Source organism: Ipomoea triloba, chromosome 13 (genome assembly GCF_003576645.1).
Source record: "Ipomoea triloba cultivar NCNSP0323 chromosome 13, ASM357664v1".
Taxonomy (NCBI): domain Eukaryota; kingdom Viridiplantae; phylum Streptophyta; class Magnoliopsida; order Solanales; family Convolvulaceae; genus Ipomoea; species Ipomoea triloba.
In genome coordinates, this window is record NC_044928.1 from 7,370,137 (window position 1) to 7,396,382 (window position 26,246).

Below are 26,246 nucleotides of genomic sequence, written 5' to 3' on the forward strand. Positions count from 1 at the left end.
GTTTGGAGTGAAAGGAAGCACTGCTCAAAAACGGGGTGGTAGGCCACCCAGCAGAGGTTTATGAAGATCATTTATTGGAATGTAATGGGGGTGAGTTCCCAAGGCTCCTCTTACAGAATCAAAAACTTGGTGAGGGTTTATAAGCCATGGACTGTTTGCATTAGTGAACCAATGAGGGAGAAGTGTCATAGAAAAGATTTGAGTATTTCCTTGGGGTGGGACATGAGAAAGGGCACTGAGAATGACAAGATGTGGATTGCCTGGTCTGAGGAGGTAAGGGTGGATGTGGTAGATGTAACAGAACAGGCTATAACTTTGAAGGTGGGACTGGCAGAAGTTGACAAGGAGGTACTTATGACCTTCATATATGCAAGCTGTAATACAGGAGTGAGGAGGGAGCTATGGGAGTATTTAGAATCATTTGCTGAAGGTATAACAGGGGAACAATGCTGGATTGCTTTAGGAGATTTTAACTGCATCTTAAGCAGTGAGGAAAAAAAGGGTGGGACTCCATATAACATGGCAAAGGCTGGCCTTAGAGATGTGGCTTATTATGGGGGGTCTTTCTCCTGGTGGAATGGAAGACAGGGAGAGGGGGCTGTTTGGAAAAGGCTGGATAGAGGATTAGTAAACACTGGTTGGGAGGACAAGCTAAAGACCTACATTCAGTACCTATCTAAGACTTCATCTGATCATTCACCAATGGTACTAGATGTGGAATCTCATATGAAAATTGGAAAAAAGCCTTTCATGTTCTTGAACATGTGGAGTGACCATGAGTAATTCTCTGAGGTTGTGAGGGGGGTTTGGGAGGAGAGGGTGGAAGGTAATGCAATATATAGGTTCAAAACAAAATTGAAAAAAGTAAAGAGGGAGTTGATTAGGTGGAATTGGGAGGTCTTTGGGAACATCTTTGAGAATATAAAAAAGAGGGAGGGTGAGATGAGGGTGGCTGAGGAAGCAGTACAGAATGACCACTCTGAAGAGAACATGCTCAAATATAAAAAGGCCCAGGCAGAGTTGTAGAGGGCAGTTGTGGTGGAGGTGAAGTATTGGCAACAAAAGTCTCATTTGCAGTGGGTAGTGGAGGGGGAGAGAAACACAAAATATTTCCAGGGCTTGGTGAGGGAAAAAAGGAGGAAGCAGGTGATTCACAAGATAAAAAATGATGAGGGAGAATGGATAACAGATCAGGACCAAGTGGCTGATCTTGCAGTAGAGTTCTACTAGAAATTGTTTACTGCTGAGGAAACTCAGCTTGAGCTAACAGTGCTTGAATGTTTGCAGGAAAGGGTCACTGAGCAGGAAAATAGAAGATTGATGTAAAAACCATTGGAAGAAGAAATAAGGGACTGTGTTTTCAGTATGAATCCTAACAGTGCAGCAGGCCCTGATGGCTTTGGTGGAGGTTTCTATCAAAGCTGTTGGGAGATCATCAAAGGTGACTTGTGTGAGGTAATAATCCAAATCTTTGAGGGCAAGTCCTTAACAAAATTCATGACACACACATCAATAGTTTTAATTCCAAAGGTCCCAAATCCAGCCACATTCACTGACTATAGACCAATAAGCCTAAGCAACTTTTGCAATAAGATTGTCTCTAAGATCATGGTTATGAGATTAGCTGATGTTTTGGCTAGGCTTATTGGTCCATATCAGGCTGGTTTTGTAAAGGGAAGAAACATAATAGATAATATTCTCTTGGCACAAGAATTGTGTCAGGGGATGACTACTGTAAACAAGGATGTTATTTTGAAACTTGACATGACTAAGGCATATGACAGGATGTCCTGGAAATGTGTCTTAGCTGTCTTGGAAAAGTTTGGTTTCTGTAGAGGGTGGGTGGATTTGGTAGACAGGACAATAAACAACAATTGGTACTCAGTCATTGTTAATGGTAGGCAGTGTGGTTTTTTTCATTCTATAAGAGGCCTTAGGCAGGGTGATCCTTTGTCCCCTAGCCTTCTCATTCTAGCTACTGAATTGTTGTCTTGTTTGTTGAGATTGAATGGGGCTGGGTTTACTCAGGCAAGGGGGGGCCCTGAAATTAACCACTTATCTTTTGCAGATGATATGATTGTCTTTACAACAGGGAAGGGGAGTGAGTTGAGGAAAATAATGAGGGCTTTAGAGAAATATGAGAGTGTATCTGGTCAATTGGTTAATAAAAGTAAAAGTGGTTTTTTTATGCATAAGAATGTTAGCAATGAGGAAGTGGGGAGGGTGAGGGCAATAACAAAATATCAGCATAAGCTGTTTCCATTTACATACCTTGGATGCCCTGTATATAGGGACAGAAAGAGGGTGGACTTGTTTTCATCTTTGATTGACAGGGTCACAACAAGATGCAAAGGGTGGCATACCAGACTCCTATCTCAAGGGGGCAAAGCAGTGCTGATCAGAACTGTGTTGCAGGCACTTCCAATGCATGTATTCTCAGCTATTAACCCTCCTAAGGCTGTGATTAAGCAGCTGGAGAGGGCTTTTGCAAACTTTTTTTGGGGTGAGGTGGATGGTAAGCAGAAGTACCATTGGAGTTCCTGGGGCTCCTTGGCAAAGAGTATTGATAGAGGAGGGGTTGGTTTTACTAGTCTAAGGGAAATGGTGGCTGCTGCTGGAACAAGATTGTGGTGGCACTTCAAAACTGAGAAATCACTATGGGGGGATTACTTAAGGGCAAAATACTGCAGTAGGTCTAATCCTGTCTGTAAAGCATGGCGATATAGGGACTCCCATGTATGGAGGAGAATGGTGGAGTCAAGGGATAGAGTGGAGGGTGAAATTCTGTGGAAAGTTGGGGAGGGTAGGGTGAACCTATGGTGGGATAATTGGTCAGGTGAGGGAGCAATGGCAAAGGTGCTGGGGATTAAGGGGAAAACAAGGGCAAAGGTGAATCTGTGTGATTTTTACAGGAATGGGAGGTGGGAGGTGGAGGAGTTGGATGATAGGCTGAGTGAGAGGGTGCTAAGAATGACTCTGAGAGAGGGGGTGACTGACAAGGCACTTTGGAAACCTGAATCAAGTGGTCAGTTTACATTTGCAGCAGCCAAAGAGTTTGAAAGAAGAGAGGAAGGTAGTAGGGTTTGCTCTAAGCATTGGAGCAGGAGGGTATGGTTGAAACATGTGCCCTGGAAAATGGCTTTTATGGCTTGGAGAGTTTTCAAAAGGAAGGCCCCTATAGATGATGTGTTGGTTAGATTTGGATACCAAATGGTCTCAAGGTGCAATTGCTGTGTTGTTCCAACATCTTGTACTCTGCAACATGTGTTCTGCACAGGGGAGGTAGCAAAGGAAGTCTGGGGCTATTTTGGGAGATCTCTAGGGATGAGTGTGCAGCCCAGGACTCTTGAACAGATCTGTTATCATTGGTGGGGGAGAAAGGTAAAGAATAGACTTGAGAAATTCATGATTGAAAGGTTGCCCATAGTAATAATCTGGGAGCTGTGGGTTGGCTTCACCCAATGTAGATATGGAAAAGGAAAAAGCTCAGCTTCAATAATCAAATTTAAAGTTGCAAAAGGAATAGCTGAGTGCATTACATGAAAATGGCCAAGGTGAGATCCATTCCCACCTAATTAGGAGGCAATCTTGAGAAGGACTAAGGGATTTGGAGTGCAGAAGGTGTTCACTAAAGATGGATGGTGTAAGCCTCCAAGAGGGTGGATTAAGTTTAATATGGCAGAAGGGGTTGGGGGGAAAAGTTGTAGCTTTTTCATAAGGAATACTAAGGGCCAGTTCTGTCTGGCTGGTGTCTTCTCTGTCCAAGATGGACAATCATTGAATGAGGTTAGGGGGGTGCAAGCAATATGGGCTTGGTGCAGAAGGAAAAAACTTGTGAATGTGGAATTTGAGTCTGATGAGCCTAGGCTTCTGAGGGAGAAGGCTATGATTCAGGGAGGGAAAACTGTTTGGAATAGATGCAAAGCAAGTGTGAACTGTTTGGCTAGCTGCTTGGTTGAAAGATGTGAGGGGCAAAGTCTGATTATTTTGAGAGAGGGTGGCCTTCCAGATGGATTTTGGAGGCTGGTGTCCTTGGAGGGCATCCCTCATTTTGCTGTGACCCCTGGGCAAGATTATGCATAAGATGGGCTGATGATGGTGGGCCTACTGCTGGGCACCACTTTGAGGCTTGATGTGCAGAAGAGAGGTGAATGAGGCATGGGCTGATGATGGTGGTCTTCTGCAGGACTTCACTCTGAGGCTGGTTGCAGGAACAGGGAAAGGGCTAGGCAGATGGGCAAGGGAGGTCATCAGGAGCTCCAATTATTCTGACAGGTAGATGAGCTCTACAATGCCCTGTGGGCTATTCCTTAATGTGTCAAGCTGGTGCATTTCTGATTATATTAAACGAAAAAAAAGGTAAGAATTAAGTATTGAAAATGATAATAGGAAATTATGGAAAATGTATAAGGCTATGTTTGCCAAACTTAGCTAAAAAGGTAGCTGAAAGTTGAAAAGTAGGTAAAAGTTGAAAATTTATAAGCTCGAAACTGAAATATGAAGAGCTGTTAAGCTAGCTGTCATACTTAAAAGTGTTTGGTAAAATTAGCTTTTTGATAAGTTGATAAATGTAAAAAGACTAAAACGCACATCTTCATAAAATTTAAAGGAAAAAGTCTCAAATAGGCCACTGAACTTATCGCTTTTGTGCAATTCGGCCATTGAACTTAAAAAGTGTGCAATTTAACCATCAAACAAGCAAATTTGTGCAATCGGACCATTTTTACAAAAATTCTCCGGTAAAATTCAATTATATTACTAACATATATGTATTATGAGTGACATTTTCTTCTACCATAGTAGTTGGGAGTCAATATTGAAATTTTAAACTCAAATTGAATTAAAAAAATTTAGAAAAATGTCCTAATTGCACATATTTTACTTGTTTGATGGTTGAATTGCACAAAAGCGATAAGTTCAGTGGCCTATTTGACACTTTTTCCAAATTTAAATAGTTTTAAATTTAAATAGGTTTTTTTCACATATTAAAATATAAAATAATAAAATCAATATATTTTAAAAAAATATAAAGTAAGAACATATATTTGAAAATATATAAAGTAAAACAAAATATTTATAATTCATAAAATTAATTCATACAAAAATTAATTTTCAAACACAAATGTCAAATTGAAATTACAACCAAACTAACGGGATGAGGAATAAATAAAATAAATAAAATGTTGCACAAACCACAATACCTATTCCCATGAAACCGTAAATAGACAGAAGCTACTACATGAATGCACACAGGGTAGCTTGCATGCATTTATGAAGGTCTTACGGGACTCAAGAAAGAGGTGGTCCTATTTGATTATTACTATATATATATATATATATATAGGGTCATAATCAGGTGTGGCTGCCCCTTAACGTGCGGTCAGTGCGGCCTCACCACTATGTATACAAATATACACCACTCAATGTTAGAAAATGCTCCATTCAGATATGCATCATTAGGTACGCATCACCAAAAAACACACCACTAGGTATGCAAATATACACCACATAGTGTTAGCAAATGCACCATTAGGGGCAGGAAAGTTATGGTGCGTTATTTTGGGTGTGTGGTGTGTTTTATGGTGCTTTTGTATATTTTCATTGTGGTGCGTTTTCTAATATTGCGTGGTGCATTTTCTAACATTGAGTGGTGTGAACCGCACCGATCGCACGGGAAGGCGCGGCCACATTTGAACAGATATATATATATATATACACAAGGTCATGTTCAGGTGTGGCCGCGCCCTTACGTGCGGCCGTGCGGTTTACACCACTCATCATTGAGTGGTGTAAACCGCACGGCCGCACGTAAGGGCGCGGCCACATTTGAATAAAAATCTACATACACACACACATATATATATATATGTATATGTATATATATATATACATATACATATATATATATATGTATATATATGTATGTGTATATATATATGTATATATATATATGTGTGTGTGTCTATATATATATATATGTGTGTGTGTATATATATATATGTGTGTATATATATATATGTATATATATGTATGTGTGTATATATATATACATATATATATATATGTATATGTATATATATATATGTAGACATATATATATATATACATATATATATATATATATATATATATATATATATATATATATATATATATATATATATATAGAGAGAGAGAGAGGCGCTCTAATGAGAATGGGTACCCATGAGAGAACTAAGAACGATCCAAAGCCGTCCACGTGGGCAAATCAACGAATCAGATGTAATTTAAAAAAAAAAAAACAACGTGGTGGCATATTTCCTAAATAGCTCGAACTTTGGTGCAAGTAAATGTGTTATAAGTGCAAGTAGTTGGTGCACATTTGCAAGTAAAAAGTGCAAGTAAAATCACTTGCAAGTGCACCTATTTTCACTTACACGTGCAAGTAATTTATCTTGTTAACATTCGTGCACCTAGGTGCAATTAATTATACCATTAGGTGCAACTAGTTATAACGTTTGGTGCACTTAATACTGATGCTCAATGTACATTTTACTTGAACATGTAATACATTTTACATGCACTTGTGCACCTATTTTCACGTGCAAGTGCAAGTAATTTACCTTGTTAACATTCATGCACCTAGTTATAACCTTAGGTGCAACTACATCTGGACACGTGGCGCGCTTCGAAGCGTTCTCAGTTCTCTCCTGGGTACACCGTTTTCATTTGAACGCAATATAATACTTATATATATATATATATATATATATATATATATATATATATATATATATATATAATATTAAAGTTCAGGTGTAGTCACGCCTTAACGTGATGTCAGTGTCGTCACACCACTAGGTATACAAATATATATATATCACCCATTGTTAGAAAATGCACAACACAAATATGCACCATTAGGTACGTATCACCAAAAAACACACCACTAGGTATGCAAATATACACTACACAGTATTCGATAATGTACAATTAGGAGCAGAGAAGTTATGACGCATTATTTTGGATGTGTTGTGTGTTTTTTTGGTATTTTTGTGCATTTTCCTAACACTAGTGGTGTATTTTGTTAACAATAGTGATGTATAACGCACCCTCTGTCTATATCTACTATACTAATAAGAGCCAAAGAGTGTTAGGCCTAAAATAGGTAGAAAAAATGGCGGTCAAATTATTTAATCAAATGGATGGTTCAGATGAATTATTTAATTAAATAGATGGTTAAGATAATTCAGATTAATATTATTAATAGAGATTACCTATTTTAACCTTACTTTTATGATTATCCGTTAAGTTTTCCGTTAAATATTCTCTTCTCCGTTAATATTCCGTTAACTTCTAACTTACCCATTAATTTCTATAAGAAAGATCTTAGGTTCGAATCTCATCTCAATCAAATTTGACATAATTAAGTTTCTCATTCTATTTACTCCTATTAAATTAAATAAATAAATTAATAGCTACAACAAAAAATGATACATATGTATTTCTTTAATTTAGAATTATGTGTCTACAATACCTTTATTTGAAAAAATTATTCATTATCAAAAAATTAAATTAAATAAGAGAAATAATTTCATTAGTTATATTGTCATTATTTTCTCTAATGCAAAGATTCTTTACATTCAAATTTATCAATTGATATTCATTACATTGTCGATTATCTTATTTTTACAATATCTTGTAATTAAATATCAAAGTTATAGTACAAAATAATGTTATATGTTTATTTACCAAGTATTTTATTAATACGATGAAAAACAATTAAAATAATTTGAAACTAATTATATTAACTACTTGGGGATTGGTTGACAAAGAGGGTACTCAAATAACCCAACAAATTGAAGCGGAATCGCTCTATTTTACTCTTATTGAATTAAATAAGTTAGTAGTTACACCAAAAAATGATACATATGTATTTCTTTAATACCTGAAAAAAATAAAAAAGAATAGTTTGAAATCAATCATATTAACTACTTGGGAGATTTGTTGACAATGAAAGTACTCAAATAACCAATTACCCAGCAAATTGAAGCGAGAAACTACCTTTTAATATCTTTGGAATATATAATATTTTAAATTTTCAAATTTTTATTAATTTATTTAATCTTTATTCTTAAACTAGGGATTTCTTTATCCACAATAACTCATTCAACAATAATGGTTGAACCAAATGAACCCCAAGCAGAACACCTAAAGGAAAGTTCATAACTCCTATATCATAATCTCTTTGCATGACGTTGTCATCTATGCTACCAACAATAACCGAATTGCAAATAACACACTACCAACAAAAAGGAAGAGAACAATTAGTAAAGATGAAGACAATGACAATGTTACTCAAAAGAGAATTAAAAACACTTAGAAAAAATTAAAATGAAAAGTAGTATTTATTTAGACTATCATTTTTAGACCAAATATTTAGACTATCGATTTTATAAGGTTGCAAACATTTATTTTAGTAATAGTTATAATGAATTTTCTATATTATCTCGGATTCATATACTTTGAGTTATATATTTAAATAAAAATAATTCGACATTCAATTACTCATGTATAAACTTCTCCTATATAATCTTGCATTGATATACTTTTAAATATTTATTTAAATATACATTGGACATTAACACATAGGCGCAATGCGCGTATAAAACTAGTATATATATATGCACAAGTACAATTCCTTTTTGAAAAATGATTGATTTCATACATGATAGGAGGTGATTACAAGTGTTACGTGCCAATGTTACCATAGTATATTGCGGGTTCAGATGCAGATTTGTAGTCAGCTTTTGTCTGAATGTCCCTATGAAATAGGGGATTCAACCTATTGCTAAGGAAGTCTTGAACCAGGACTACTCTTTCTTTTTTTTTTTTTTTTTTTTTTGCAAACATGAGCGTCAATGTATTTCTGCTTTGTTGCGTCAAAACGAGTTCGGCCTCTTTGGGGGCTAAACCCCCCCTTTTTTTCCAAAAAATAAAAAAGAAAAAAATAGGGGTTTCAGCCACTCAACATTGGAAATTCCGAATTACGATAAAAGTAACATGTATACACACAATTTTCTCAAGTGAATAAACTGATTCTACCTCGTGAATAACGGAAATAAACTAGAGTTATTTTCAAAAAGGTCATCACCTATTGTAATTTTTTATATTGGTCATCGTCTTTTAATTTGAAAGAATTAAACTCTTTACTATCAGAATCATTCCATCGTACCGTGTCATTAGTCATTTCGTGAACCTAGCGTTAGTTAGACGTTTAGTTCACGGGTAAAAGAGTTATTTTATATGTTGGGTGTCTTCTTTCTCGTCTTGGACGAGTATATATGATGTTAACATGCCGTCTTCAGTCTAAAACTCTATAGTTTCTCTTCTCATTTAGGTTTATTTCTCTTCTCTCTTAGCTTTAATTCTGTGAGCCAAAATATAAGGTGGTTCCTCCATTATTGAAATGTCTACAAGGTATAGTAGTGAAATCTCTTCATCTTCAAGGAAGCAAGAATATATCTACGGTGAGTTGGTTACCGTTCCAAACTGTCAATGTGGCTAACGATTGAAGCTACCGACATCTTGGATGAATGATAATCCAGGTAGAAGGTATTGGGAGTGTTGAATCGAAAATGTGAGTCTTAATTTTTATTAGGATTTTTTCTCCATCTTGCTTGGACAAATTAAAAAAAATTTAATTCAATTTCGTGATTTTTATGTAGGGAAGGCAAATGTGTGGTTTTGTTAAATGGTATGATCTTCCAATGTGTGCAAGGTCAAGAAGAATTATTACACCAATATATATACACATGCATAATGGTTACACCATGGACAATCCGAATCAAATTGATCTATGCTAAGACCATTTCCAACTCAAAACACCAAAATCTCAACCAATTGTCACATCAAAAGTAATATTCTCACATCAAATTTTACACCAAATGTTATTCTACATTAAAATAAATTGGTTTCTCAAAATTTAAAAATTTATTAATTTGAATTTAATGAGTTTAATGTAACATATAATTTGTGATATAAATAATACCACGTAATATATTAATACAATTTAATTTAATTATGTTTTATGTAATTTAATTTTTAATTAATCTATATTCAATATTAATTTTGTTTTAATCGTCTTGATGAGATCTTTCAAATAATATAATTTATTTTAATAATATAACATTTATGTTTAAATATTTAACAAAATATATAAATACATGAAAATAAAATAAATGATACAAATTAATTAACAAATTAAAGTAGGGGCAAAATAGAAATAAAAAATCTACCCAAAAAATGGCGTGGATGAACAACATAAATTGCCGGTTTGGTGCTCCATTGGGGTTTTTAGAAAAAATGGCTAAGTCCTTGGGGTGGGGCGCGGGGCAAATAATTTCTTTTTGTAACCTTTCGTTCAGAATGGGACTTAAACCCATACTCTCCCACTCGGAGGTGAGTGCCTTGTCTATTAGGCCACACCGCCACACAAACTTGTTCTTAATTTTTTTTTTTAGTCTATCTCAGAATTGTGTTTTGAACTTCTTAATTTAAATCGGTTAATTATTCACAACTTAATTTAGTTTAGTCCCTTACTATTTCAAAAAAAAAAAGTTTAGTCCCTTACACTTATTTTATTCAAATAAATATACTGTGCACATTGAAAATCTAAAAGACACAATTAAGGAAAACACAATTTATATTTCCTAAGTAAAAATATTAATTTTCTCTATTAAAATCAATACTTAATATTTATATGCCCACAAAGATTTTTTTTTATTTTCATTATTTATCCCTGGTTTAATCGACCATCATAAGTTAATAAATATTCAATGTAATAATTAAATATGGAATAAATCTAATACAATATTATCATGTTAGAAATAAACATTAGATGACATTTTTAGTCTATAGGGAAATGCTTTACTGTACTCATTTGTGTTAACAATAATTTATCCATAATTAGGGTGTTTTTGGTTGACATATTTAGTTATCAGGAATGAGTATCAAAGTAATTGTTATTGTTTAGTTGACAGGTTTTTAGAACTCTACTATGGATTTTGATTACCTCCTTAATTGCAAAACTCATTCCCTAATAAAATAAGAATGAAATTCCCCTCCTCCTCGGCCGCTTCCCCAATTATTAATAATCATTCTCATTCCACCCTACTACAAAAAATATAAAATAGTTTCACTAAAAACCATTATCATTAACAAGCATTTGATACCTATTTCGATTCCGATTCTCATGCGCAAACCAACCACACCATTAGTTTCTTTAATATTATTGGCAAAAACTTATGTGACATTGTCTCACAGATCCTTGTTCGTGAGATATGTTGGGTTAAGATAAAATGTAATACTTACACTAGAAAATGTAATACTAATTAGAAATAAAATGTTTATTACTTATATGCGAAAATGTAATACTTTTGAATAAAAAATTAAAAATGTAATACTTTTACATTTTGATTAGAAGTATTATATTTTTCATCAAAAGTATTACATTTTTTCTTATAAATAACAAACACTAGCCAACATTATTTAAATACTGATAAAAAATGTAATGTGTTTACATAAAAATGTAAAAGTATTACATTTGTCCTCAAAATTATTACATTTTTCCAAAAAAAAAAAATATTACAAACACTTTATTCCTAAATAACATCACATTTTCTAGTATAAGTATCATGAAATTGATCTGACCCAACCAATCTCACAAGGCAAATTAATTATGCTATGGACCAGGGTCCACCTTGCAAGGTGAACCCGAGTCCATGTTCATAATTTTATAGCTCTATGTTCACAATTGTATAACTCTATGTTCACAATATAGAGTTATGAAATTGTGAACATAGAGTTACAAAATTGTGAATATAGAGTTATGAAATTGTGAATATAGAGTTATGAAATTGTGAACATGGAGTTATGGAATTGTAAACATAGAATTATGAAATTGTGAACATAGAGTTATAAAATTGTGAACATGAAGTTATGAAATTATGAACATAGAGTTATGAAATTGTGAACATAGACCCGTGTCCACATTGCAAGGTGGACCCGGGTCCATGGCATAACAACTGATCACAAGGATATGTGAGATTGTGAGAACATCTCACATAAATGTTGTGATCCAATATTATTAGAAAGTTATTAAAGTTTAAGTTCTTGATCTGTTAGCCGGAATAGCCGGTAGCAAGTTCCGTAGAATGGAACAACCAACACATAATTTGACTTTTCAATAAACATGCTTAATCAAAGAATATAATACCAATTTCCATTAATTTAAGTTTTAATTTTTGCTAACTTAATGTGTAATCAACTCTATTCATTTTTTCATTTTTTGCCAAGGAACTTGTAGTCCAGTGGTATTAAACCCTTCTTTTTATACGGGAGGTGGTGGCCGGCGAGAACCCACCACCTCCTGAAAGTAGTCCTGAACAATCAGGAGGTGGTGGGTTCTCGCCTCCACTGAGGCGAGAAAGTAGTACTGCATTGTAATAGAGTTAGTAGTATTAAAAAAACTCTATTCATTTTTATTTCCTTGTGTGAAATTATTCGTAGAAAACTGGATTGACTGATTGAGAGGGGAAGACAAAAGTCTTCCACTTGCACTATATTGATAAGAAATTTCAATTCCATCAATACCATATCCTCAGCATCTTGTTTTTTCTTACCGTCATTCATCAAACGTCTGACAAACAACATTATATATTAAACAAACAAAAGTCCCAGAAACCCTACAGTAAACCTACAAGCTAGGCACATCATCAGTTGAGATGATTAGGGGCTTGGAACCAAACATTGGTCGTATAATTATGTTGACCAATGACCATAAAGTCTTCCTATTGCACATGGTATCCTCATTCCTCAGACCTCAGACATCAGCAAGTCGTTTTTGACTTCTTCCATAAACCCCTCTCCCCACGAATACGGCAATACTCTTTTATATATATATATATATATATATATATATATATATATAACCATAATGTAAAATTTTTAAATAATTTGAAATGATAAGTAGGAATTAATACACCTGCGGCATGTATGAGGCGATCAAAAAGGAAAAATAAAAGTGCAAAATTTTCTTTCTTTTTTGGTTTAGGCTCAAATAAAAAGGTAATATTAAAGTGGCATAAAAGAAAACAAAACAAAACTTGTGTGACAACAAAAAGAAAAAAGAAAAGAAAGCGATGCATGGACCGCAAGGCGTGGGTGGGAAGACCAATGCGGCGGGAAGCGCGGCGGGCGCGGCGGGCGAGGCGTGGAGCGGTGGTGGGAACGGCGGTGTGGAAACGACAGATTTTCCTCATTCACCCAAAGCCTATCGAAGATCAAGGCAGTGGCGTCAACGGTCAACAGAAACGAGGAATTTTGGTTACAAAATCTTTTACTTTTCTCCCATTGGCTCTGCTTTTCATGGATGCCATGTTGCACATGGAAGGGTACGGTCTCTTTGGCCTACCAATGTTACACCTGTTTTGTTTCTTGTATCATCATCCAATTAAATCTAGGGTCACACTTGTGTGAGACCGTCTCACGGATCCTTATTCGTGAGACGGGTATTCGTGAGACGGGTCGGGTCCGGTCAAAACACCATGCAAATGTCATATTTATATGTGCAAATGTCATACTTATATGGTCAAATATAACACTAATCAAGAATACAATTTTTGTTACTTATAAGAGAAAAAATAATACATTTTTCATAATAAGTAATGTTGACAAGTGCCCCTTACTTATAAGGGCAAATATAATACTTTTGAGGAAAAATGTAATACTTTTAAATCGAAATGTAAAAGTATTGTATTTTCCCATAAAAGTATTACATTTACCCTTATAAGTAACAAAAAATTTATTCCTGATTAATATTACATTTGAGCATATAAGTATGACATTTGTGCATATAAGTGTTACATTCGCATCTTTACCCGACCCGACCCAACCCGTCTCATGGTGAGACGGTCTCACACAAGTTTTTGCCTTAAATCTATAATTACTACTCATAACTATGTTTTATATTTATCTGTTGGTAAATAACGTGTTAATTAACTTAATTAACTCTAAAATGTTCTTAGTTAAGATCATAGCTCCATCTCCCCTAAGAAGAATTTCTTGCTCCCTTTTAGTTGTGGAGTATATTACTTTTAATTTGAAAATGCTCATTAATTTTAATTTTGAATTATTTATATTTTTTGTCTTAGATTTATAAATGACGGTCCATTTTAAGTTTTTTTTTTTTATCAGAATATCAACTTTTGGTCCTAGTATTATTGTGGTATGACCATTTTTGTTTTTTTATCAAAAAAATAATTTAAATATTGTTAAATACAATGGTATTTCAGTCTTCAATTATGATTTTTTTTAAAAATAAACATAAAAAAATATAGTAGTTCAACCAATTTTGTATACAAAAGATTGAAATGTCTTTGTATTTAATAACATTTCAACGATTTTGTTGATGGAGGACTAAAAATTATCGTGACATAGTAATACTAGGACCAAATGAGAATGTTCAAAAATGGAATTAACTCTTTTAATTTTTATTTTTTGAGAGTGATTCTATCACCATATAGTTAACACTACTGATTGCATCTAAACCAACTAACTTTTAATGCAAATTATATCATTGAATAATGTCTATCTTTTATACTTGTCAAGTTTACATTATATTAAAGATATTGTACTTTAATCTTTTAAGATAGAATTACCTTTACACTATTAAATATTCTGTTAGTTAAATATTACGGAGTATTTACTACATCAATTACTTAATTGTTTTATCTTAAATATGTTACTTACCTAATTGTTTTATCTTAAATATGTTACTTACTAAAATAATTTATCTAATTATTAAATACTATATTGAACCAAATATTATTATAAAGTACCATTTACATATTTACCAATTATAATATTCCGTATATAATTATTCAACATAAATAAACTTGAAAAAAATTATCAAATTTATCACAAATAAATAAATCATTTATAAGATTTTACTTAGACGAACATCTTTCTATTATAAATACATATAGATAGAATATATTATAGATTTTATGACTTGTATCATTTATTTATTTATTTATTTATTACTACGTATTTTTGAATTATTTTAATATAATTGTAATTTTAGCATTGACACTTACCGTTGAATATCACACGTATAAAAATTATTAGTTTTATACGCACATTGCGCGAATGGGTTAATGACCAATGTTTATATTTAAATAAATATTTGAAAGTATATCAATGCAAGATTATATAGGAGAAGTTTATACATGCATGAGTAATTGAATGTCGAATTTTTTTATTTAAATATCTAACTCAAAGTATATAAATCCAAGATAATATAGAAAATTCATTATAATTATTACTAAAATAAATGTTTGCAACCTTGTAAAATCGATAGTCTAAATATTTGGTCTAAAAATGATAGTCTAAATAAATACTACTTTTAATTTGAATTTTTCTAAGTGTTCTTAATTCTCTTTTGAGTAACACTGTCATTGTCTTGATCTTTACTATTTGTTCTCTTCCTTTTTGTTGGTAGTGTGTTATTTGCAATTCGGTTATTGTTGGTAGCATAGATGACAACGACATGCAAAGAGATTATGATATAGGAGTTATGGACTTTCCTTTAGGTGTTCGTCTTGGGGTTCATTTGGTTCCACCATTATTGTTGAATGAGTTATTGTGGATAAAGAAATCCCTAGTTTTAGAAAACAGATTAAAAAATTAATAAAAATTTGAAAATTTAAAATATTATGTATTCCAAAGATATTAAAAGGTAGTTTCTCGCTTCAATTTGGTGGGTAATGGGTTATTTGAGTACTTTCATTGTCAACAAATTCTCCAAGTAGTTAATATGATTGGTTTCAAACTATTCTTTTTTATTTTTTTCATGGTATTAAAGAAATACATATGTATCATTTTTGGTGTAACTACTAATTTATTTAATTCAATAAAAGTAAAATAGAGTGATTCCGCTTCAATTTGTTGGGTTATTATTTGAGTACTCTCTTTGTCAACCAATCCCCAAGTAGTTAATATAATTAGCTTCAAATTATTTTAAATTTTTTTTCATAGTATTAATAAAATACTTGATAATACAAGTTTTTCCTCTCTAGCTTGTCTAGGGTTCCGCTTCCTCTACTAGGGTTTTCCTAGGGTTTCTGCTTTCACGTCTTTCTCCGGTCGTTTCTTGTCGGTTCTCTTTCGCTGTTTATCAGTGTCTCTGCTACGGTTGTTTCTAGTGTTGGTCTGCATGGCGCATCCTGCAAACGATGGGGGTGTGGGGAGGTTGACAGAACGATGGGCGGATATGGCCCTGGAGGACGAAGCCGAGGGTTTCGAGCCGGTAGGCGAGGGCGTTGGGGTCGTACAGGTTGACGGGGAGGACACATGGGTTGTGGTGGGTCGTTTCCTTACGATCAAGCTAATTAAGGTAGAGTTCATGAGACAAGTTATGGCGTCCGTTTGGCAGCCGGTCAAGGGCGTGCAAGTAACCGAGTTACAACAGAACCTATTTTTGTTTGTTTTCTATCATGAATCGGACATGAAGCGGGTATTGGAAGAGGGTCCTTGGGCCTTCGACAACAATACTCTAGTATGTCGTCAAGTCCTTGAGGGTGTGCTTCCTGGTGACGTGAAGTTAGACTCTGTGGACATGTGGATACAGGTGCACGACCTCCTGTTAGGTTATACTTCTGATATTGTCCTAGAGCAGATTGGTAATTATCTAGGATCTTTTGTGCGTTGTGACGATAGGTTTCCTGGGGTACCGTGGAAGACCTTTTATCGCATCAGAGTCTCTATTCCGGTGGGGCGGCCGCTTCGGCGCGGTATGAGGTTGATTAAAAGAGATAAAACTGCGTGCTGGTTGCCATTCAAATATGAACGTTTACATACATATTGCTTCTTCTGTGGTTTGTTGGGACATGCTTACAAGTTTTGTATTCAAGCTAGGGAATCTACCATGTCTGTTGAGGAATACCCATATGGCCCGGTACTTAGGGCTGGTGGACGAACGCCAAGGGCGGTGGGCGAGCCATGGCTTGTTCCTGCGGAGGGGCCGAAGCGTGCTGTCGTGCCGGGAAGTGAGTCGGAGACACGGCAAAATGCTATGGGTGAGAATGTCGTGGCAGTTAGTCGGGATTCCGAGCGAGCGGTGGTGGCAGTCTCTAAGCGGCGACGTGAGGGCTCCGGAAGTGGTGGTAGTAGGCGTGGAGGAGGAGGCAGTGGTGACGTTGTGATGACCGATCTCTCAAAAAACTTGTCCATGGCGGGTTCTGGTCCCCAGACCCGCCCGTCATCATGAGTACCATTAGTTGGAACTGTCGTGGCTTGGGCAATCCACGAACAGTTCGCGAAGTTGTGGACATTACGTCCAGTAAGAAGCCCGAGTTCGTTTTTCTTATGGAGACCAAGGTGGGTCGGATACATGCTGAGCGGCTCCGTATCAAACTTGGTTTCGAAGGATTGTTTTACGTTAACAGTGTTGGTTTGAGTGCGGGTCTGGCTCTATTTTGGAGGAAAAATTGCACGGCCAGCCTGTTGAGCTATTCAGGGAATCATATTGATGTGGAGGTTTGTGTAGACAGTTCATCAAAGTGGCGTATGACGTGCTTCTATGGATACCCTCAACGGGGTAGACGTAGTGAATCTTGGGACCTATTGCGTACTCTAGCTGGCAGGTCTATGTTACCATGGGTGGTGATTGGAGATTTCAACGACCTATTGTACCAGTCCGAGAAGAGAGGTGGAAACCCGCATCCTGATTGTCTTTTACATGGCTTTGGGGAGGCTTTGGATGATTGCAGGCTGACCCAGCTGCCTATGCGGGGCTATCAGTTTACTTGGGAAAGGGGAAATGGCACCACTGGTTGGATGGTGGAGAGGTTGGATAAAGTTTTAGCTACTTCAAATTGGCGTGATTTGCGAGATGAGGCTTTTGTGGAGAACATCCTGACACGTACCTCGGATCACTCAGCTATCTTTCTAAGTGTCAATCTTGCACATCTTCGGAGGAGTAGGGTAGACAGGAATTTCAGGTTTGAGATGGCCTGGTTACTTGATGAGGGATGTAAAGGAGTGGTGGAGAATGTTGGAGGGATGGTAGGGACGGTGGTCTTCTTAATTGTTTGCAGCTCTGCGGTGATAGATTGAGGAGGTGGGGTGGTGATCACTTTCATAAATTCGGCGAGCAGATCAGACTCCTTCGCAAAGATAAGGTACCTCTGCGTGGGTGTAGGGACCCGGCCTCCTTGGCTGAGTTCCAACGTATTGAAGAGGAGCTGACTCGCCTCGAGGCCCAGGAGGATGCATTCTGGAGGCAGCGAGCTAAGCAGCACTGGTTGAAAGGAGCTGATTCAAATATGCGTTTCTTTCACAGGTATGCCTCTGCCCGTAAAAAGAAAAATACATTATCTAGGCTTAAAAATGATGATGGGGTTTGGGTTGAGAGTGATCTGATGGGACCTGTTGTGCTTGCTTATTTTCAAAGAATATTTTAGTCTGGTGGTTCCGCTCCTTCAGATTCATTCTTTAGCTCTATTAGCCCGAGGGTGTCTCAAAGTGATAATGATTTTCTGTTGCGGCCCTTTGAATGTGTTGAGATCAAGGATGCTCTGTTTTCTATGTTTCCTGACAAAGCCCCCGGCCCAGATGGGATGAACCTTGGGTTTTATTAGCACTATTGGGATGTGGTGGGTGAGGATGTGTCAGCCTTTGTAATTAATTGCCTGAATACGTGCTCTTTTCCTACTGGGTTGCATGACACTAATGTGGTTTTGATTCCTAAGAAGAGTGTTCCAGAATCGGTGTCTGATCTTAGGCCTATTGCTTTGTGTAATGTGGTTTATAAGATCATGGCTAAGGTTATAGCTAATAGGATGAAGCATTTGCTAGGAGGTTTAATCTCTGAATCTCAGAGTGCTTTCATCCCTAATAGGCTCATAACTGACAATATCCTCGTGGCGGCAGAGGTAGGGCATTTTTTTGAACAGGAAGCAGTGTGGTATTGTAGGATGGGGGGCTTTAGAGTTAGACATGGCCAAAGCTTATGACCGTATGGAGTGGTCTTTTCTACGAAGAATGCTGATGGGGCTAGGCTTTGTTGATAGATGGGTTGATCTAATAATGTTGTGTGTCACTACTGTATCTTATAATTTCTTGATTAATGGTGTAAGTAGTGGCCACCTTGTTCCTACCCGGGGTTTGCGCCAAGGTGATCCGCTCTCTCCATATCTGTTCATCATTTCTGCTGAGGGGCTCTCATTGTTACTACAAAAAGCACAGGCGGAAGGTTCTATTCATGGTTGTAGGGTGGCTAGGGGTGCTCCTCCTATATCTCACCTCTTTTTCGCAGATGACAGCCTTCTGTTCTTTAAGGCTAATACTCAGGAAGCAGGTGTGGTTAAACACTATTTGGACCTGTATGAAGGCATGTCGGGTCAGGCTGTGAACTATCATAAATCTAGTGTTTGTTTCAGTAGGAATACGCCTGAGGTGGATAGGAATGTTGTGGCTGAGTTGCTTGGTGTTACCCAGGCCCCCAATTTTGGGAAATACCTTGGGCTGCCAGCTTTTGTGGGGAGGAACAAGAGGGCTGCGTTTTCGTACATTGAGGATAAAATCAAGCAGCAAATCTGTTCATGGAATAAGAGATTATTATCCCAGGCTGGAAAGGAAATCTTATTGAAAAGTGTGGCCCAATCTATGCCAACCTTCTCAATGGGAGTTTTCCTGCTCCCCGTATCAGTATGTCAATCGATTGAGAGAACCATGAATAAGTATTGGTGGGGCACTGGCTCTGTTAGGGGGATTCATTGGAAGGCTTGGGATCGTATGTGTGTACCCAAAAAGTTTGGGGGCTTGGGTTTTAAGGAACTTCGTGCTTTCAATCTAGCAATGCTGGAAAACAGGCCTGGCGGTTCTTAACAATGCCTAATTCTCTTGTGGCCAGGGTTTACAAAGCAAGGTACTTTCCTAAAACCTCTTTTATGGATGCCACCTTGGGTAATAGTCCGAGTTATTATTGCTGGAGAAGTGTTATGGCTGCCCATAACATGATATGTGGTGGGGTGAGGCGTAGAATTGGAGATGAGCGGTCAACTTTAATTTGGGAGCATCCTTGGCTTCCGGATGTTGCAAACTCAATGATTCAGTCACCCATGCCGATTCAGCTGCGTAACTCGCTCGTTTCTGGACTAATTGATGAGGATACTAATTCTTGGGATTATCCCATTCTAACAGACTTGTTCTCCCAGGTTGATGTGGACCGAATTTTGAAGGTGCCTATTTCCCCAGGATTTGAGGATGCATGGTATTGGTTTGGTGACCCGAGGAGTTGCTACTCGGTTAAAAGTGGCTATTGGTGCATTGTTGGGGACTATGTGAATCAATCTAACGGTTTTGATGAGTGGATCTCCTTGTGGAAAATCAAAGTCCCCCCCAAGTGGAAGACATTAATAACATGTGGATCTCCTTGTGGAAAATCAAAGTCCCCCCCAAGTGGAAGACATTAATAACATCCTTCCTGTAACTACAAACCTACTCTTAAAGAGGGTAGAGGTGGATCCTGCATGTCCAAAGTGTGGGGTTGAGCATGAAGATGTTTTGCATGCATTGGTTTTGTGTGATTTTTCTCAATTAGTTTGGCATGAGTAACATCTTTCTTTCCATAGTCCACATAGTCAGACTTTTTTGACATGGTTTACTGCCATGATGAATTCCATGACAGAGGAAAATATTTACTTCGTAGTGGCTATTCTATACCATCTTTGGCGTGCGAGAAACAGTGCGGTGTGGGATGCTTGTCTTCCGCCACCAAGAACGGTCGTTGCAGCGGCGGCTGCCTCCTTGCACGCATGGACGATAGTAAATTCCCATCACCAGGCTGCTATTTTCGCTGGAAGCGGTCAGTGCGACGCCAATATGCTACTTCGACGCGAGCTACAATTCAGAAACACTGAAAGCAACATACGGTGCAGCTCTGGTCACGGCCAACGGAGGTTTCATTGCAGCGTGCGCAGGCCCACTTCCCGATTGCTTTTCCCCTCTTATGGCCGAAGCAATGGCATGCAAGGAGGCGCTCTCGTGGCTCAAGGATAGAGGGGTGCTGTCTGTGGAGTTACGCACGGATTGTTCACAATTACGTAGCAGTCTGTGTTCAATGCAATCTGCTGGTTATTCATACGCTGGTCTTTTTATTCATGCATGTAGGGGTACTATGTCTTCTTTTTTAAATTGTCAAGTCACGTTAGTTTCTAGAACAGTGAACGTTATTTCTCACACTTTAGCGGCTTCAGCTGTTGCTCACGCAACCACTTTGTATTGGGACCATGTCCCTCCTGACACTATTTCTTCACTTCTATAGTATTCTTTTGATTGGTTTGCTTTCAAAAAAAAAAAAATAATAAAATACTTGGTAACTAAATATATAATATTATTTTGTACTATAACTTTGATATTTAATTACAAGATATTGTAAAAATAAGATAATGGACAATGTAATGAATATCAATTGATAAATTTGAATGTAAAGAATCTTTGCATGAGAGAAAATAAAGACAATATAACTAATGAAATTATTTCTCTTATTTAATTTAATTTTTTATAATGAATAATTTTTTCAAATAAAGGTATTGTAGACACATAATTCTAAATTAAAGAAATACATATGTATCATTTTTTGTTGTAGCTACTAATTTATTTAATTTAATAAGAGTAAAATAGAGTGAGAAACTTAATTATGTCAAATTTGATTGAGATGAGGTTCGAACCTAAGACCTTTCTTATAGAAATTAATGGGTAAGTTAAAAGTTAACGGAATGTTAACGGAGAAGAGAATATTTAACAGAAAACTTAACGGATAATCATAAAAGTAAGGTTAAATTAGGTAAGCTCTATTAATAATATTAATCTGAATTATCTTAACCATCTATTTGATTAAATAATTCATCTGAACCATCTATTTGATTAAATAATTTGACCGCCATTTTTTCTACCCATTTTAGGCCTAACTCTCTTTGGCTCTTATTAGTATAGTAGAATTGTAATATAATAATTACTTAGTTAATTAAAAAATTAACATCATAATATTCACGCAAATCCCTAACCATACGCAAAAATTATACTTTTTTTTTTCTAGATGGAATATTATGAAAGATGGATTTTTTATCCTACCCAAAAAGGACTGCATTTGCATGAATATCTTAACTTTTGTCCTAAATTAACCTGGAATTTTATTCCTTCTGATCTGAATTTCATTTTAATTTCTTGAAGTCAACTAGAGTGTACGGAGTACCTTCTTTTTAACATTCTTAATATGTTAGTGCTAATCATAAGCAGGATGGTAGGGACATTATGCATTTTGGTTGGCATGTTAATAGTGATGGAAATTGGAATCCAATCTTTACTTTTATTTGGTTGAAGATTTTTAACGTTTAAGAATGACTAGTCTAGAAATGGAATAATGGGAAAAAAAAAATTCTTGAAAAATTACTTGTTTTATTTACAACTTGCTTGCAAATACAATGATATGTTATTGAGACCAATTTTTTTTTTAAATTCTACCACAAAAATTAGCTTAATAATATAGTTCGTCATTTCACAATTTCTTGTGAACCTCGTCCTACTTCCTAGCCTTAGCTAGGCTAAATGGACAACCCACTCTATACTTTTATACATTTTCTTTGAGCCTATTGTATGTTTTATATGTTACTAGAAAATGATCGATATGAATAATTTTATAAATGTATTGTATTTTAGAGTTACGTATAAATATGATACTAGCTTATTGTATGCTAATTACAATTTTAAAAAATATATATTTTGCTCTCGTGGACATAGACAAACTGTGGAACCACATAAATCTTGGGTACTTTCATTTATGTTCTTGTTCTTAATTTTTTTTATCTCATTTTTCTCAAATAAACTTATTTAACCTGATTTATAAGCATCATTAGCCTTTGAAAGTATCAACAATATAGTACTCAAGTCAAGTTTCTAATTTTACTACAAAAATTAGCTCAAGAGTGGAGGTTTGACTCCAAGTTAAATACTACTCTATAATTTCGTAGCACTTATATGAGATCATATCATAATGAAAATAAACCAAAAAAGAAAAAGAAAATGAGAAAGAACAATCGTGTTGATCTGTCATCCTCATCAATCTTCCTCTTCATCGTTGCAGCCAAGTGAGGCTCCAGAGATGCATACGGTTTATTCAAAAATCTTTTTCAATGTGGGAAAGATTAAAACTAATGAGATATTTTGAAAAAAATATAACATCTATAGGCAAAATCATAAATATTGTTGACTAGGGATAAAAAATCAAAATAAATCGAAATTTGATAAAAAATATTCAAAACAAAATATGAAACATAATTGATTGTACTAAAAAAATGAAATATAATTAATTAGATACAATGGTTCTTCACTATTAATATTTAAAAATGCCAAGAACAAATTAGAAATTTAAAAAATTCATGCTTTATTTTGGATTCAAACTTATAACATTTGAGATGGAAACAAATACCCATCAATTAAACAATATTTCAATGGAATAATGTTCAAATAGGCCACTAAAGTATATGTGAAAATGCAATTGGGACATTTAACTTAAGAAAAACAACAATTAAGTTCCTAAACAATCCCAAATCATGCAATTAAACTGAAATTAACATATTCTAGCGGCTAATGTTGACGCGACAATCACTCATTAAAAATTATTAATTTTAATAAATTTAAATGAAATAAAATTTAAGAAGAAAACGAACCCACCCTCCTCCCACGTCTTTGTCTCTGGCCAGAGAAGAAGACGGGGGAGGGGGTGGGTTTATTTGTTTAGTTTTTGATTTAATTTAATTCTATTTAAAATTATAAAAATAAATTACATTATAAATTTTTAACGGGAAGAATATGTTAATTTCGATTTAATTGCGTGGATTTAGATTGTTCAAGGATTTAATTGCAACTTTTTGAATTGGATGACCTAATTAATTTTTTGCGTGTAATTACATGTTTTATTTGAGTATTATTCCAATTGCAATTATATATATACTTTTGCCACTAGCTAGCTTAGCTAGCAATTTCCTTGTAAATGCACTATATGTTATTCGATACACTAACGTTATTGCTAAGTTTTGCATCTCGTGAAATTTTATTTCTTGTAGGAACTTACTTTAATAAGACTTCATGGAAAGTGATTCCACCCATGATTATTTGGTGCAATAATACTATAGTTATTGCATGTGCATGCCTTAATTCTTATATTCTTTTTAGCATCTTTAAAGTTTGATCTTCAATTCCAGAGTTAGTATATATAGAAAGAACCAAAGGATATATATAATATTAATGCTACACAGAAAAGAACGCATTTGGCAACCAAAGCTTGTTCTCATTCGATATTTCTTGTCAATATAAAAAGTTAAAAAGATATTTTTTTTTATCAATGTTAAAAAAAATAGCATAAAATGACATTTAAGTGGCTATTTTGTGATACAAATATATGTAGGGTCTACTTCCGATTTGGGTCGGGTCAAAGTAGATTTAGGTTCTTCGTAATTAGACGAATGGTTTGATATATTGTACGCTCAAAATGGATAATGGGTGAATGAGAGATTGATTCTCAAAGTAGACCCATTTGAGTTGGGAAAAGAATGTTAAAAGACTTTAAAATAGCTTTTGTTCCACATTGGTAAGGGAAGTGAGTTTGCACCACTATTTATACAAGAGCCTTTCTAATGCATATTGAATTGTATAGCATAAAGGCTCTCTTTTGTGTGCGTACTCATGTACATCGCCACCTGCGTGCACGAGCCAAATTTTTGAAATATTAGATTAATACCAATTTTAATTCAAAACGTTACAGAATTTGTACCACAAAATAGCCACTTTTTTTTTTTAAAGCACAAAATAGCCACTTAAAATGTCATTTTTGCCAAAAATTTCCAACAATCCAAACATGAATGAAAATTAATTTTGGGACGTGGAAAAATGAAACAATTGTGCTCAACGATCGATCCCTACATAGGATAGGTAGGTGTCACCGTTTGAACCTTCCCTTATATAGATATATTTACTCTCCTGGCTGTCAGGTAGAATGCGATGTCTTTGAACCATACTGTTTTTTTGTGTAGGCAATGATATATCCACACAGGAACCTTCCAACCTCTGTTATGTTCGCATGGGTGTGCCCATTTTGGCTATGGAAATCCGTTCCTAGTTTTGCAATAGTTTCAAAAGAATTGGGCCTAATCAATTCTCCTTTGAACTGACCCAACTTCTATATCACATAGGCAATTTTTATTTTTATTTCGAGTATCCCACATAATCACTCATGTCAACTGATACTTTGAATCATTAAAGCATTACGCATGCTAGCCTCATGTTAAGTCACTGTTCAACGAGGAGTGTTGAGAGTCTAAGACCCATAGTGACACAATTAGTTCAATAATTTAGTTGCCCCATTGAACCTAGGTGCCAACTAGGTTGGATATCTACTATAGAACTTTTAGTTTAAGGGCTTTAGTCTCATTCCTCGTATCCTCTCTACAACCACTTTGCTTAACTCTTTAGTTAGCGGATCTGGTATATTATCTTTTGACCTCACGTAGTTAGTAAAGATAGCACCCGTTGTGAGAAACTATTTAATGATATTGTAACTATGGAAATGCACACAGATGGAGTGTACATGTTTTTCTCAACTAGAAATATCCTCAAGAAAATGGCATAGGCATTCAGCCACTTTGCAACACATGTTTAAGGGTATTAGGTCATATTCTATCGTTGATCTAGCTATCACAGTTTGTTTTGAGGATTTCTATGAAATAGCTGCATCGACTAACGTGAACACGTAATCACTCATGGACTTAGAGTCCTTAATATATGATATCTAGTGAACGTCACTATACCCTTCAAGTACAATATGATATTTCATATAGTGCAGCCCGAGGTCAAGAGTATTCCTTAAGTATCTCATAACCCTCACTATTGCCTTTCAATGCATATCACCAAGGTTACTCGTATATCTATTGTGTTTGCTAGCCACAAAGGCAATATCCAACATAGAGCAACTCATTAGATACATAAAAGTACCAATAATCCTAGCATATTCTACTTGAGAAATACACCCTCTATGATTTTTGGATATATGTACGTTAGTATCTAACTGTGTCATAGTCAATTGCCTTAACAAGAGACCATTCGGTCTTCTCATGATTTTAATCTCGATGATTAAATCCGCCAAACTC

The 26,246-nt window shown here is 35.4% G+C and overlaps 1 protein-coding gene across 1 annotated transcript; it reads left to right on the forward strand.

Annotated features, from left to right (window-relative positions):
• Positions 1-1,608: 1,608 nt before the first annotated feature.
• Positions 1,609-3,543, forward strand: LOC116001124. Its single transcript, XM_031241017.1, has one exon. It carries the CDS (start codon positions 1,609-1,611, stop codon positions 3,541-3,543), a length of 1,935 nt encoding a protein of 644 aa, XP_031096877.1.
• Positions 3,544-26,246: the final 22,703 nt, after the last annotated feature.

Excerpts from the sequence above, each read along its gene's own strand:
- LOC116001124 (XM_031241017.1), top strand. The coding sequence starts at position 1,609 with ATGGTTATGAGATTAGCTGATGTTTTGGCTAGGCTTATTGGTCCATAT.